The sequence below is a fragment of the Scheffersomyces stipitis genome, chromosome 7 (assembly GCF_000209165.1).
Source record: "Scheffersomyces stipitis CBS 6054 chromosome 7, complete sequence".
Lineage (NCBI taxonomy): Eukaryota > Fungi > Ascomycota > Pichiomycetes > Serinales > Debaryomycetaceae > Scheffersomyces > Scheffersomyces stipitis.
The window spans coordinates 801,782-817,601 of record NC_009047.1 but is presented as its reverse complement, the minus strand read 5'-3'; the positions used below and the strand labels follow the sequence as shown (position 1 = coordinate 817,601).

General features: G+C 42.1%; 3 protein-coding genes across 3 annotated transcripts; 2 read left to right on the top strand and 1 right to left on the bottom strand. All coding sequences in view use genetic code 12, as the record gives it.

Annotated features, from left to right (window-relative positions):
* Positions 1 to 4,864: 4,864 nt before the first annotated feature.
* On the bottom strand, positions 4,865 to 5,158 carry PICST_49538 (predicted protein; the record flags this gene model as incomplete). Its single annotated transcript, XM_001386131.1, has 1 exon — positions 4,865 to 5,158. The coding sequence occupies one exon, from the start codon at positions 5,156 to 5,158 to the stop codon at positions 4,865 to 4,867; it is 294 nt and encodes a 97-aa protein (XP_001386168.2).
* A 252-nt stretch (positions 5,159 to 5,410) lies between these two features.
* PICST_68363 (predicted protein) lies at positions 5,411 to 6,373 on the top strand. Its single transcript, XM_001386312.1, has one exon. The coding sequence runs from the start codon at positions 5,677 to 5,679 to the stop codon at positions 6,133 to 6,135; it is 459 nt and encodes a 152-aa protein (XP_001386349.2). The 5' UTR covers positions 5,411 to 5,676; the 3' UTR covers positions 6,136 to 6,373.
* Positions 6,374 to 8,071: 1,698 nt separating this feature from the next.
* On the top strand, positions 8,072 to 13,415 carry DNF1 (phopholipid transporting ATPase; the record flags this gene model as incomplete). Its single annotated transcript, XM_001386311.1, has 2 exons — positions 8,072 to 8,139; positions 8,314 to 13,415. The coding sequence occupies 2 exons, from the start codon at positions 8,072 to 8,074 to the stop codon at positions 13,253 to 13,255; spliced, it is 5,010 nt and encodes a 1,669-aa protein (XP_001386348.2).
* Between the last annotated feature and the right edge of the window lie 2,405 nt (positions 13,416 to 15,820).

Genomic DNA, 15,820 nt, shown 5'->3' with positions numbered 1-15,820 from the left:
TGTTGAGGCGCGCATGAGGCATCTGTGCTTTCGATTATTTTTTATGCGTGACATTTAAGAAGAATAACTGATGTAGATAATTTACAACAGGAGATCCATGTAGCTAATTAACTATCGGAATTGTGAAATCTGACAACGGAGTTTCACAGTGTTGGGTGCTCCAGTATACCGCCACGACTCGGCGCCACCAGCTCAATTCCTGCCCTGGAGATCGACGGTTGGTGTAGTTCTACGCGTTTCAATGGATAATGTTCGTCCACTGTTGCATTTCTCATTCTCTTGGACTACAATGCGCGTAAAGTGGTCTTTGACGCAACATAGCGGAACGTTTCGAGCAGACGAATGGCTCCAAGTTTGGATGCCCGTCCTAAACGACAACAGCGGAGTTATCTGTTGAGGCGATTCAGGTCGAAAACCCACAAAGTCGGCAAGGGATGAGACAAGTTGAAATGCGAATATGGGAGCAAGAGGATATTATTACGGCTACGGACGCTAAGAACGGTGATAGCTGAAAAATTTGTGGTGGATCAGTCGTTTGCAAAGGGTTCGCGCCGAAAACCTTGTTTTACATCAAAGACGTCTTTGTCAAAAAATGTGTGTATGTGGTTGCATGGCCTGCACAGACTAGGCCTAATTAGGAGTGTCTCGGGGCTCGCAACCCACATTTAAAATTGTTTCCCGACCTGGTAGTATTTCTTGCATGAATCATGACTATATAGGCAAATTGTAGAAATCATAGGCGTCAGATCACAGATGGGAGAACCCCACTTTTCCTATCTAGGGAAGCAAATTAATTGTTGCCACAGCAGTCACTAATTTATGCATTTGATAGCGTTGCCTAATTAGTTCCAGTTGTACATCTTGGGATTTTATCCACGTGAAAACGATTTACCATGCGTCTACATGGTCTAAAGTTCTCCTCACTTTCCAAAGAGTCCGATCGTTAGGAGAAGGGGGCCCAATTAGGTAGGATCAGTATGCTGATGATAGCCTAATTGTTTCTGATCTTGTTGGAAAACGAGGTGGCCGTATTACATCATTAGTCCTAATTGAGTTAATTAATTGTTCCAGAAGCCTCACCCTGGCTTGACTACTGGGCAGACGCTCTTCTACAGTTCCAGATACAATGAGATGTTCTTTCGATTTTGACGTTATCAGAGAGCTCATTGCTCTGGTCTGGCTGCTCTCAGCCATGGCCATCCACTGCAGCCGAGGATCTACAGATCTATAGAAGTATATCACATGGACGCAAAGCTTATTTCGCTTCTCTGCGAAATGTGGGACAAATAATATCGAAGCTCTGGCGGTAGGTTTCGGAGTTGGCCCCTCATAAATGCAAAGTGAAGTCCCCACTTACTTGTAAGGGATTGGCTTTCGTCAACCGGCGTTCTGGAGCGAGTCGTTATCCTAATTAGCTTTCCGAATTGAGCCTTATAGATTTCCCCACATTTTCTGGAATTTCAACAGTCTGCTCTGATCGCCATTGTTGCTGCATTGGCCAAACAGCCATTGGACAGTGACTACTGAAGGTCATTTCAAGTCTTTTGCAAGGGATCGAATAGTAGTCCATCTCCTGTATATAAAAAAAGAATTATTTTTTTGGCGCACAAAAATAGAAAAGTTCACAAAAAATGCGGGGGAGACGTCAACAGCCCCTGTATTCCATGGCTTCCATACGAATTTCTGTGTAAATCGTGAATTTCACCAAGAAGGTCTGGCGACGTACTTTGGCCGTTAGCAAATCCTCTGTTCCATAGAGCTTCTGTAGTAGCGACGGGCTCTGAGGTTCCATCAGTTTCAAGCCATTGAAACAGAACTGAAAGGAAGACGCGTCTCCCTTCATTGTTCTATACGAATCTGTAGATAGTAAACCTTAATGGCTTCTACAAAAAGAGAGCCGTTCGCTCCTTTCATCCAGACTCCGGGGCAAGTTGGTTCCATATGGAGCCGGAGCCATCCGTTAGGATGGATTGACTCAGAAGTTCGCTAGCTACCCCAGTTTAGTGCAAAATCATGTTCATAATATTTCAGTTGCACCTACAAGTTGGTAATCTCATGCTTTTTGAAAGGAGCCCCTCACCGTATTGTAGTAGATTTACGAAATAGCTTTTGCTCAGATGGGCACTCCTCTCCACCATAATATTATATTATTTGCATACAGAAGTCTATTTAGGCTTTCGGGTGTCGGATTGCATGTATCAGTAATTCCTCTTTAGTGCAAATTGGACTAATTAGGTTGACGTGTCTCTGCACCTCACCTGAAACGGGCCCTGCCAATTATGATGACCGTTTCACCCTTAACTATTCAGGTCACCAACCCAACAACCAGGGCAGGCATCTACGGTATATCCAATTTCAATAGCAGCCATTTCCGACAGTCATCAAAAGTGCAATATTGGCCCTGTGGTGGATGGCGGAAAAATTGTACCTACTCGTCGTCAAAAGCGTCCATTGTTAAATTCTGAGTACACAAAATTTGGAGCATTTTTCAGGTAGTGCACATACACCGTTTGAAAAAAGTGGGGTATACATATTTTCTGTTTGTACTCCTCTCTCTCGGGAAGACAATAAGTCTGCCTTTGTCGAAGGGCATGTTTGCATTGTTAATGTGATTGCCAGAGAAATCACGTTCAAATACCAGACAGACAGTTATGCATTGTGTAGGCGAAAGACAAACGGCTATTGAGCAGACAAAAGTTTGATTCGCACTCAAAAGAGGAGAAAGTAAACAAAAATTTGAGGATGTCTGTTCTGGTTTTTAACGACTCACTTCTGGTTTAGCCAACGCTCCAGAGAAGTCGGTCTAACTACACTGAGCCTACAGAAGTCATGTCGTAGAAGCTATTTTCTAGAAGATTGGCAACAAAACGAATCTAAGAGTGTATCGGAATAAATGCCGTAGATTTTCATCAGATAGAGCCAGTTCGGTATATTCCACTATAACTGAAAAATATATATCCGTCGACTAATGCAAACCGCAATATTATCGCTGTTGGTACATGGCCATACATTATTTTCAGGGATATTTTGGATCTCCTGGATGAGAATTTCAATTCAACTCACTGCAGCATGTTTAGCGGTGAAAATACTTTATTATCACGGCTTTTACGTCGATTGCGGCATCTGCACTTGACATCTGGTACATCTTTAACCGCAACCAATTCGTACACAAATGAGATCTATGACTCCAAGTCCTCGTCTATGGAAATAAAATTTCGGTACCTCTGAGAGCTTCTGAAATTCTCCTCCGTCCGAGGCTTACCACACGACACAAGTTGTGGTTTAGGCGTATTATCCCATCATCAGTTGTATTTTCTACTGGAAGCCCGGATCCGTCTCCGTAGCACTTTTCCGTGGACGAGAGAGAAGTGGTCGTAGACGCACCGCACGGTAGTAGTAGCAATTTGTTGCCTACATTACAGAAGCTTTAATTCATGCGAGGTACATCATGTCGACTATTGTCATACTTTCTTTGAAGTGAGTGCTTTCTCACCGCAGCTGAAATTTCAAGTGTGGGTGAGATCCCACTGAGAATCCCTGGATAATATCGTAAGTTGACTTCAAGGGATGAGATTGAAATGGGCACAGGGTCGCAAGGGTTCTGCGATACGAACTAATTAGATCAGCCCTGGTTTCGAGGCATGCTCTTCGCATAAGTCACCTTTTTCGTCAAAATTCGTTCGATGGCGTGGGCAAAAGCAGCTGGGGGCTTCGGGCACCCAATTGGCCAACAGGAGGTCAGGTTTGGCGAGGGGGCCAGGCCATCGGCGTCGTCGTGGTACCTTATTATTAAAAGTTGTTAAAGGGGAACCGCTGTGTTGAAGACAAAATCTCTTTGTTCATGTAAAGCATATGAGCTGCATGCATGAATGGTCCTAATTAGGCCTGACTTTCCTAATTGGATTGCTGTTGTGAACAGTCGGCTGAATTTTCACTACACAAAGAGGATTAGTTTCATGAGCCTATGCACAGAGCCAAAATAAAGGCGCCGTCCGCGTTATTGTTCTGATCTGGTTTGATTTTGTGAACAGTGGACTGGACAACTGGACTGCCGCGTATCTGTCTGGCGGAGGACAGTAACCTTGGAAACTTTTTGGTAATGGTGGTGACAATGAGAGAACAGGGGTGATCTTGACGTCACTTCAACAATTGACACTTTTGTTCATAAATTTTGGCACTTCTGTCGAATCTGTAAGCTGTTCGCAGATCTGGTAACTATGGCATAGGAATTTCAAATCTAATCAAATTTTCATTCAACAATTTCCATTCAACAATTTCCATCTAATTAACAGATGTTGGGCGATGAGGTGAGCCATTGTTCTGGAAGTGCTAGCAGCAGATCAAAACCACCAGATGCTTGACGCAATCCATTAACCACCGTTTGGGACCCCTATCTGCCCCATTAGTGAATCGCAGCCTAGAATGGATTCACATAAAACGGGGCACCGCCAAGAGTTGGCTAAATCATCCCCTACAGGGTCTTGAGGTGATGCGAGTTTCAGACTGGTTATCGCAACGATCGCCTGGGTTATCTTTTTGCTGGCCCTATCCGGCATTACTTGACTACAAGGGACATGGCAGCGGTCAGCATGGCGTTAGACTGCTTTGTTCTTTTCCTGATGTGGTTCATTTTATATGAGGCTACTCTAATTATGTAATTATGTACAGATTAATCGTTATGAATCGTTAGCAGACCGCACAACGTCTGGAAAGGAAAGGGGCGTGGTATCCCGATTCCAATTTCAAATCGCCATAGGGACCCTGTGTTATCTATCGTCTCTCCCTGGATCAATTGGGACTGTCGTTGTCCTGAAGGGTCCAAGTTTCAGTTGGTTTATTCTTAGTTGGAGGCTATGACGAAGTTCTAGTTGTGCGACTTTGGCTCCAGACTGCTTGCATCGTCCTTTTCTTCAATGAGCTTCCGTAAGCGCTCTTTGGCCTCAGGGGTATACTCTAGTGTCCTCGTTTCCAAGGCTTTGAACGTAGTTTTGACGTGTTCTCTCTTTCTTCTCTCTACTTCTTCCGTTGAGTGAGGTTCGAACTTGATGAACTCAAAGTCCTTTCCAGCGTCCTTGATGACCCAGGCACCAGCAATTATCGCAAGAGTGCCGACAATGAGTCTGTGTTTGAACGGCGGCGTAGGTGGAACCTTGGACATTGGCTATACGTGTGCTTGAAGGTGAAAAGAAGCAAGAGCGATCAATTTAATCAACGTCCTTTCACTCCATTTTCTATTTTTCACCTTCTTCGTCTGGCAAATTTTAATGGTACAAAACAAAAAATCGTTTTTCCTAGCGCGCATCACGTGCTCAGCCCACAACGGGGTGGCACACTACCAATAGGCTGAATCACAGGAGATTTCAAAGTTGGAGAATCAGGATCTTTTCCTAATATCCTGAAAGTAGATTGACAACTCCTTCCATTGCGTATAGTCTTTGTATATCGTCATTGTCTTCTGGTTGTTTTCAAGAATCTTCCTATTGTTAATAATTTCATTTTTGATTCGATCGTTTTCCTCATCTTAAGTGATATATCATAAATATCAAATCCATAAAGTCTATATTTCTAGAACTATCTGACTATCTGATCATATACTGCAAAGGTATTCAATCAGATTTAGGAGCTTGTCGTCATAACTATATTCATTTATAAGACTACCTATTCTATCATCACATCATGGCTGCTTTGCCAAAGAGAATCATAAAGGAAACCGAAAGATTGGTCTCTGACCCTGTGCCAGGAATCACGGCTACTCCACTGGAAGAAAACCTCAGATACTTTGAGGTAACCATCGATGGCCCCAGTCTGAGTCCGTACGCTAATGGAGTGTTCCAGCTTGAGTTGTATTTGCCAGACGACTATCCTATGTGTGCACCAAAAGTTCGTTTTTTGACAAAGATCTACCATCCCAACATCGATAAGTTGGGCCGTATCTGTTTGGATGTGTTGAAGGACAACTGGTCGCCAGCGTTGCAGATCCGAACCATCTTGTTGTCCATCCAGGCATTGTTGGGAGCTCCTAATCCAGACGACCCTTTGGCTAACGATGTGGCTGAAGACTGGAAGAAAGACGAGAAGAAAGCCATACAAATCGCCCAAGAATGGACCCAGAAATACGCTGTTAAGAAGGATTAGAGAAGAGAGAAGTCGGATTGGTTTCCTTCATTTCTAGTTACTAGAGGTGGCAGAAATCTTTATTCGTAATACGCATGTCCGTTCATGGCTGTTATTATTTATTCAATTTATAGAGACAGGCCAGATGAATGGTGCCATTGTCGGCATGAGTTATAGCTCTGCCGTGGCGATGCTCGCTTTTGTGTGTACTTGGTATGTTTAATGTCAGATATGTATCTAAATGTATGAATGAAGCAGGTGTCACTGTAAAGATACATCTACTGTATCTATCACTTCCTGGAGAGTCTTGAGAGTATAAAATGTTGAAGGAACAAAGAGATTGGTTTAAGTTTCCATTTGCAAGTAGTTGCGAAATAGTTGCGAAATTTGAGATTTTTTCACTAAAAGTACAGCAATGCTACTGACAGGCACTGTCCAAGTAAATGTTTCATCTACAGCAGTACCTGCTTGCTACTAATCGTATCTAAGCATATGTCCGAGGAAGTCTACGGGTGGGCACTATTGGTGAATCATGGATTACTAAGATTAGAAATAAATCCGGTGACGGCCCCGTATGGATCTGAAACTCTGGAAAAAAAATATATGCACAAGCAGATAAGGGACGCCAGGAAAATACGAGACTGAGACGAAGAGCTGAGTGTAGAAGGAATTGAAAGAGTAAGAAGACCTCACAAACGTAGGGCTATGTCTGACAATGTATGGCTACAGATGAATCTGTCAATTTACGAATGTAGATAAGGAGCTGCCGCTAATTAAACCGTGAATATGAAATAGATGAGATGAGCGCATGCGCAGAGAAGGGCGCTAAAAATTCTGACAAAAATTACTGATAAAATTACTAATAGGGAGAGAACGGAAGGAATAAAGAGAGCAGAGAGAACAAATCAGGACGGTAGCCGCAACAGCCAGAGAGACCAGAAATGCGGGATAGAAGAGTAGCGAGATAGAAGAATACCGACACGTCATTCAATGTCTGGAACCTTCTGTCCGCCGCCAGCTCTGGCTTCTACGGATCATCACCTCTTTCCTTCTCTCAGAAAGCTGGCCCGATCAGGCCGGATGTGATAATACCGCACTTTTTTTCCGGCTACCGAGACACGTAAAACTGTCTACCGACCGTGCCAGATTGTGAGAATTGGAAAAATTTCCAGGGTGAAACACGTCCTTCTACAAGTTGGAGATCACGGTGGAATCCAGATCGCGCTGTTGTAGATGATGGCTAGCAACTGTAGAACCTCTCTGGTACGCTTGTAGACTATCCTCTGCTGCTCTGACCCTTGCGGTATTAACTTCTGTGAGCTCTGCCATTGTACACCCTTCGGCCATAAGCTCGGCTACCGGAACTCGCCTCTCCTCGCCCGGAACTGCTGCCTCCAAATCCAGCAACCGTGTTTTGTCACATCATAATTTTTTTGGGATTTTATTAATTGTAGCCCTCTTCTTTTCGGCACTTCCAGTTGACAATCTCTGTCTTTGTATCGTGTCAGCAGCGTGCCGTTAGTCGTCAGCGCCCAGCTCGGCAGCCACTTGTTCAATTCCGTGTTCAAAATCCTGTTCAAGCCTTATTCCAGGCTACAAAAGTTGCAGTAATAGAAGGATTTAAAGATTAGAAATCTCTAATTTTCTACGATCGATTCGAAGTTTTACAATTGAAGATTTCCAAGATAGAAGGTTTCATCCAAAAGTCAGATCAAAGACCAAAAAGTTTACCTGCAAATCGGTACACTTATAAACCGCAGTCTTCTATTCGTACTTAGATTCATCTAGATCGTAAAGACAGATTGATTTCTTTTTCACATATTGATCCAAAACTTCATATTCATAAAGATTCACATAAATCTTTTTGTTTTTCCTTTTTTTTGTTTTCATTAACATCTTCATACTACAGGATTCATTCTTTGATTCCCAACAGATTCACATTTCATCCTAGATCATTATGCCCGAGTCAGAAACTTCTCCCTTTCTGGACCCAGACGAGTCGTTCCATTCATCCAACGATAACTCGTTTGCCAACGAATCTTTCCACCAACAGCATCGTATCCTCAGCAGAAATCCCAGTGTTCGTTCCACAGTTCCACCCTCGCAACCACCTCCAATAAACCCCAACTCAGCAGCTAGCTCCGAGCCAAACTCCCCCTTACCTACCCCAAATATCAGACTAGACCCCCGGTTTCACAGCCAAAATGCTGCAACGACTCCATCCAGAAAAGGATCACTAAGATTCGAACTTCCGGCTAACCAACAGACGCATACACCGCCATCTTCCTCGGCATCTTCTCTGAATCATAACCATAGTCATAACCATAAGATAACGTCTCCGTTTTTGGATCAGAACAATATCATCAAAGAAGATGAGGTGTTTCTGCAGCCACTTTCTCCATTTGCCCAAGAATCGTTCAACTTGTCTTCCACATACAAATCTGACGAATCAGACGTAGTATACGATGTAGATATCACAGGCAGCGAAAATGGCGTAGACAGAAAGGAAACAGTCATGAAGAGAAACAGATGGGGTACAACAAGAAATAAGCACGGTAGACCCAATAAGGAGCACGTGAGTAGATCTAGAACCCTCAAGGGGTTATTGGGAAGCAGAACCAACAGCGTAAGACATAGATCAGACTCCATAAGGAAACCCAACACTAATGACGAGGATCCTGAGGGAGATCTGTTCCATGATGTAGACGAGGATGCTTCAGTGACTGCTTCAAACGATCCATTTGATCCCAAAGATCGTAAAGATGAGAAGAGATCTGTAGTATTCAACAGAATCTTACCAGAAGAGTTTTTGGATCCGGAATCGGGAAAACCGGATACTGATTATCCTCGTAATAAAATTAGAACAACAAAGTATACGCCGTTGAGTTTCCTTCCCAAAAACATCACTCATCAATTCATTCATAACATCGCCAACATCTACTTTTTGACTTTGATCATTTTGGGAGCATTTCAAATCTTTGGGGTGCCCTCGCCAATTCTCGCGGCTGTCCCTTTGATTGTCATTGTGTGTATCACCGCTTTCAAGGATGCCATAGAAGACTCCCGAAGAACAGTAACGGACTTGGAAGTCAACAACCAAATCACTCATATCTTATCGCAGAATGAAGATAGTCAGTCTGGCTACGTTTACAAGAACAACAACGTGAACGATGAGAAGGTCTCGTTATGGAGACGATTCAAGAAGATGAACACACGTCTTGTGATTCGTTTCTGGGGTGCTTCGAAACGTAATTTAACCAAGGAAGGAAGAGCAAATAAGGAACGTCAAAAGCGTAACCTAGAGCTTAACCGTATAACCTCTAATGCGCGTAAATCATTTGATAGTGACATTATAGAACCAAGTCCCCGCAACTCGCTCAATCCTACTGCCAGTGAAAATCCCTTTTCCGACCAGTTAAGAAAGTCGTTCCAACAGCAAAGAAGAGAAGAACACCAGAGCAAAGAAAAGACTCTCAAGTTTGCCAAAAAGTACTGGAAGGACGTAAAAGTAGGTGACATGCTCAGAATATACAACAATGACGAGATTCCAGCAGATGTCATCATCCTAGCAACAAGCGACGCCGACAACTGCTGTTATGTTGAAACAAAGAATTTGGATGGTGAAACGAATTTGAAGGTTAGACAGGCATTGAAGTATAGCTCTGTAGAGCAAAAGATTCAGAGGGCCGACGATTTGAAGTCTCACGATTTCCAGATCGACAGTGAGGGTCCACACGCCAACTTGTATTCATACCAAGGAAACTTGAAGTATTACGATAGCAATGGCAGCGGCGAAAAAGAAGAGCCTATCACAATCAATAACATCTTGTTGAGAGGCTGCTCATTGAGAAACACCAAATGGGTTATTGGTATTGTAGTTTTCACTGGTGATGACACCAAGATCATGATGAATGCCGGTGTGACGCCTACTAAGCAGTCAAGAATGTCCCGTGAGTTGAACTACTATGTTGTGTTGAACTTTATATTGTTGTTTGTTATCTGTTTTGTTTCTGGATTAGTCAATGGGCTCTGGTACAGAACCAGCGGAAACTCGCGAGATTACTTTGAGTTTGGAACCATTGCTGGCTCCCCTTTCAAGAACGGTTTGGTAGGGTTCTTTGTAGCTCTTATTTTGTATCAATCGTTGGTTCCCATTTCACTTTACATCACTATCGAAATAATCAAGACAGCTCAGGCTTTTTTCATCTATTCTGATTTGGGAATGTATTACGAACGTCTTGATTATCCATGCACACCAAAATCGTGGAGTATCTCTGATGATTTGGGTCAGATTGAATATGTCTTTTCTGACAAGACTGGTACTTTGACGCAGAATTTGATGGAGTTCAAAAAATGTACCATCAACGGAGTCTCATATGGTAAAGCATACACTGAGGCCTTAGCTGGTTTGAGAAAGAGACAAGGTGTAGATGTAGAAACCGAAGCTACTGTAGAAAGAGAGTTGATAGCTAAGGACAAAATCGAAATGATTCAGTCTTTGCGGGACATTTCTAGCTCTTCAGCCAAATACGAAGACGAGCTTACATTCACATCTTCTGAGTTCGTACATGATTTACAGGGCGCAAGTGGAGATGTGCAGAAGAAATGTAACGAACATTTCATGTTGGCTCTTGCACTTTGTCATTCTGTGTTGACAGAAGAAGACCCTAAGAATCCAGGAAAGACACTCTTGAAAGCACAATCTCCAGACGAAGCAGCCTTGGTTGGAACAGCCAGATCTGTCGGATATATTTTCAAAGGCGAAACCAAGAAGGGATTATTGATAGAGATCCATGGGGAGACCAAGGAGTACCAGGTCTTGAACACATTAGAATTCAACTCTACCAGAAAGAGAATGAGTGCCATCATCAAGATTCCAGCCGAGGACCCAGATGGAGAACCCAAGGCTTTGTTGTTGTGTAAAGGTGCTGATTCCATTATCTATGGTAGATTATCCAAGAACGGAAACAACAGAACGATGTTGGACACTACTTCTAAGCATTTGGAAGAGTACGCTACTGAAGGTTTGAGAACGTTGTGTATTGCCCAGCGTGAATTATCTTGGAAACAATACACTGAATGGAGTAAACGTCACAATGCTGCTGCCTCATCTTTGGATGATAGAGAAGCCAAGATGGAAGCTGTTGCTGATTCCATCGAACGAGAGTTGATCTTGTTAGGTGGTACGGCTATTGAAGACAGATTGCAGGATGGTGTTCCTGAGTCGATTTCGATTTTGGCTCAGGCCGGAATCAAATTGTGGGTTTTAACTGGTGACAAAGTTGAAACTGCTATCAACATCGGGTTCTCTTGTAACTTGTTAGGGAATGAGATGAAGTTGTTGGTCTTGAAATCGAAATACAACCGTCATGAAATTGCCGAAAACATGATATCCAACTACGATGCCATGTCTGAAGACGAGATTGTAAACTTCATGATCTCTCGTTACTTGGACATGTACTTCCAGATGTCAGGACTGGAAGAAGAGTTGGAAGCTGCTACCGAAAATCACTCTCCTCCAGATGAAGGCTTCGGTGTCGTCATTGATGGTGACGCATTGAAGCTCGCTCTTCTCAATCCTGACACCAAGAGAAAGTTCTTGTTGTTGTGCAAACAGTGTAAGGCAGTTTTATGTTGCAGAGTTTCTCCTGCTCAAAAGGCTGCTGTAGTGAAATTGGTCAAGGATACATTGGATGTCATGACTTTGGCTATTGGTGATGGATCTAACGATGTAGCCATGATACAGGCCGCCGATGTTGGTGTTGGTATAGCAGGTGAAGAAGGTAGACAGGCAGTGATGTCCTCCGATTATGCCATTGGGCAGTTCAGATTCTTAGCCAGATTGTTGTTGTCGCATGGCAGATGGTCCTACAAGCGGTTTGCTGAAATGATTCCTAGTTTCTTCTACAAGAACTTCATCTTCAACATCGCATTGTTTTGGTATGGTCTCTACAATGATTTCGACGGGTCATATCTTTTCGAATTCACCTACTTGATGTTCTATAACTTGGCTTTCACCTCATTGCCAGTTATATTTTTAGGTGTTTTCGACCAGGATGTATCTGCTAAAGTCTCGTTGTTGGTTCCCCAAATCTACCGTACCGGTATTCTCAGATCAGAATGGACTCAAAAGAAGTTTTGGTTCTACATGGCAGATGCTATCTACCAGTCTGTTATTTCCTACTTCTTCCCCTTCTTGTTGTACCGTATTTCATTCCAAGACCTGTCGGGTAAGCCTGTAGATCACAGATTTTGGATGGGTGTGGTTGTAACATGTATTTCTTGCATTTCGTGTAACTTATACATCTTGATGCATCAATACAGATGGGATTGGCTCTCTACATTGATTATTGCTATCTCCATTTTGATTATTTTCATCTGGACCGGCTTATGGACTGTCTCTACATATAGTGGAGAATTCTACAAAGCAGCTCCACAGGTATTTGGAGCGGCTTCATTCTGGGCTTGTATGTTTATAGGTGTGTTGTGTTGTTTATTGCCTCGGTTCTTGTTCGATTTCATTCGCAAGATGTATTGGCCAAAGGATATTGATGTCATCAGAGAATGTGTTCAAAGAGGCGATTTCGATGCTTATCCATTCAATTACGATCCTACAGATCCTAACAGGATCAAGATCAGCAACTACACAAGCGATACAGTTAAGAGAATGAGCGTTACATCTTCAAAAGCCCCAAACCCTGGCAGCCCTTATAAGAAGGCTACAGCCAATTCTAGTTCTTCTGGTAGCGATGTAGACCATCAGAAAAGAGGAACCTTCCAGAATGCGGATGATGAAGACACGATGGTCAGCTACAACACTCATGGAAACAGCGTAAGTCACAACTACAAGAGTAGTTCTACTCAGGCAGAAGCTGGAGGCAGTGGTGCACCTGTACAGCAGAGAAAATCGATTATCGACCTTTTCAAGAGAAAGAACCAAGGAATTAGTAGCACTTCGTTCTACGACAATGGCTCATTGATAGACAATTATAAGAATGGCAACCAGTCCACAGACGAATTGTCAAACATACACACTGAGGAAATAGCAATGCAAGACTTCAATCGAAGTCAGGAGAGAGCAGCGAGAATTTCATCAGAGAACCGGAGGCTCTCCAATCAGTACTCTACCCATGGAAACTAAACTATAGAAGAGAGTATACGCGAGGTAGAGTTGTTGTGTCGGATTGTTTCATTTTATTACTTTTTGTGCATTATTTGAAATCCCAGGTTAGTAAAATTGGATTTTGTATTTTTAAACTCGAGGGTAAAGTTTGTTTGTTATTCAATATATTTTTATTATGATAAGACTTGTTAAGCAGTAGTCATTTATTGTAACCGTTTTACTTGAACTAGTCAGATTTGCAGTAGAGATTTTACAATCGAAAATCATTTCACTGTCCATCGCTACAGAAAGCCAAGTGAATCGTCTTTACGTAGAGCTCATGCTTATTATCCAGACCATGTTAGAACACACAATATATTGAATTTTTGTATTATAGTGGAAATTAGATTCGAGTCATCAACCCAGTCCGGAATAAATGGGACCACTCATGGCCAATAAGAAAACAACTGCAAATAATTTTATTTGCCGGACGCTCATTTGGAAGAATAGCTATACAAGTTTCCAACCGTAGGCAGAGAGAGAGACTCATCGATTTGGGCAGAAGCCTAGGTCATGAAATGACACTTTTAGAAGTCAGAACCTTATATTCTATGCTTGCACACAATGGTGGCGAAGACGATTTTGGAGTTGTTGAGATGCCATGGTCACTCACCACCAGAATTGACTCCTTGATTGAACGCTAGTAGCAAGAGTAAGACAAAAAGCATACTCAGGTATGTGGTTATAGTTTTGGTACTGTATTCATATTTACTGTGGGCGAGGGTGGTTTATTGAGAATAAAGTGGTATGCCATAGACTTGCTTCATGAATGCAATACATTTAGAGCTCATTGGAAACTCCGGTTTGTATACTTGAATTCTATATTTTTTGACTAATAAAGTTTGCTGTGCTAACTATATTCCAATATATATATTTTCTAGTGAACACGCTTATTTTGCAACCATTCTTTTGCAGCCGAGTGAGCGAATATTTCGTCCAGCTCCTCAAAGGCATAGAAATTTACAGAATAGGACATATTAACATTACCAATAAGAGACACTGCTAGATATAATAGACTACACGGAAATTGCAAGAAAGATGAAACAACTGTTCCAACCAACATACATGTTTATCTCTTTTAAAGCTTACTGCATACATGATCTTTAAACACATGGTTGCATGTCCTGGCAATGTTTAGCACGTTCTACCGCCGTTCGCCACCCCGACGGGCTTGTACGGATTTATACAACTAAAGTCTGGAGGAGAATAAGATATTTTTCTTTTAAGTAGTATATAAAGCTCCAAAGCCACGAAAATATTTCTCTTTGCAAATTTATTCAATACGTTTATAGTTTTCTTTCAAATATTATTGTTTGTCTTCGCTAAACCACAAGTACTAATATTATATATGCAAGTCTTAACAGAAACTTGCCTTTCTTATTGGAGCCATTGCAGCTCCACCTTATCATATAAATCAACACCACGCCATACCTGAAATTATTTCCCTTGAACAGGCTGGAATGAAACTTGTCGTAGTTCCAGATGACGTAAGAAGCATTGACCCTCCGCAGTGGGTCAAATCGTGGAACAACATCGAATTTGCTGGACCCAAAGAACTGTACCAAACACCACTTCTCGGTGACTCCGCGAATCTAACTATAAAAGCTCAGGCCTATGCGTTTTCTCACTCTTCTGGCAACTGGATCAGCAACGAAAGCCTTGACAAGCAAATTGAGCTAGGGATCTCCAGTCGTGACGAATTGCTCGAAGCTTATTTGATAGCGATTGGAAAATTTTGGAGCACTGGTGAAGTAGATGAGTATGACAGACTACCAGGTTGGAAGGTTTGGGCCCCAAAGCGGCCAGAATAGTACGGAAATATGCGCTATTGTAGTTGCCTAAGATAGTAACTTGGGATTAATGAGCTGGGGCTCGAAGAGTGGAGAAGCCTGAAATTTGTATCTCACCTTAATGAAGACTCACATAACAAAGTAGACGAATGTGTTTTTCTGTGTTGGTTCTCAGAGTATTACTAGGTGGGTAGTCCAGAGTACTTTAACTATCGGAAAAAATACTGTCTCGTTCACTGTTGACAGTGAACAATGTCGAAAGGTAAAGGTTGCAAAAAATTTATCGTGAACGCTTTCCGTCGTTTTCAGATTCCCTTTTTGTATACTCTACTATAAACTAAGGTTTTAAGTCCATCTGTTAAAAGTCCAACCACTTCTAAAATAGATATCATTATTAACAATGTTGTATCACCAAGATCTATAAAGAAGACCAACGAGAGATATGTAAAGACGGAAGTAAAAATGCCTACATATTAAGGTACCTCTATTGTCCAATCCTTTTCATGCCTTAGGAGCCAAAGAATAACGCTTAGATTATTGTGCAACTGCATTATAAGAGTGATTTCAGAAGTTTTTGTGCCACTACAATGTGTATATGCAATTATTCATTTATATGAAGAGGGTTCACTTTTGAAATAAATTAGCAGCTCGTCATTTAGAGAATCTATAAATTTGCAATTGTATACGTGAAGAGGTTTTGCCATACAGTAATAGAAAAGTTACACAGTTCGTAAAAAGAAATTGTCTGGCCATA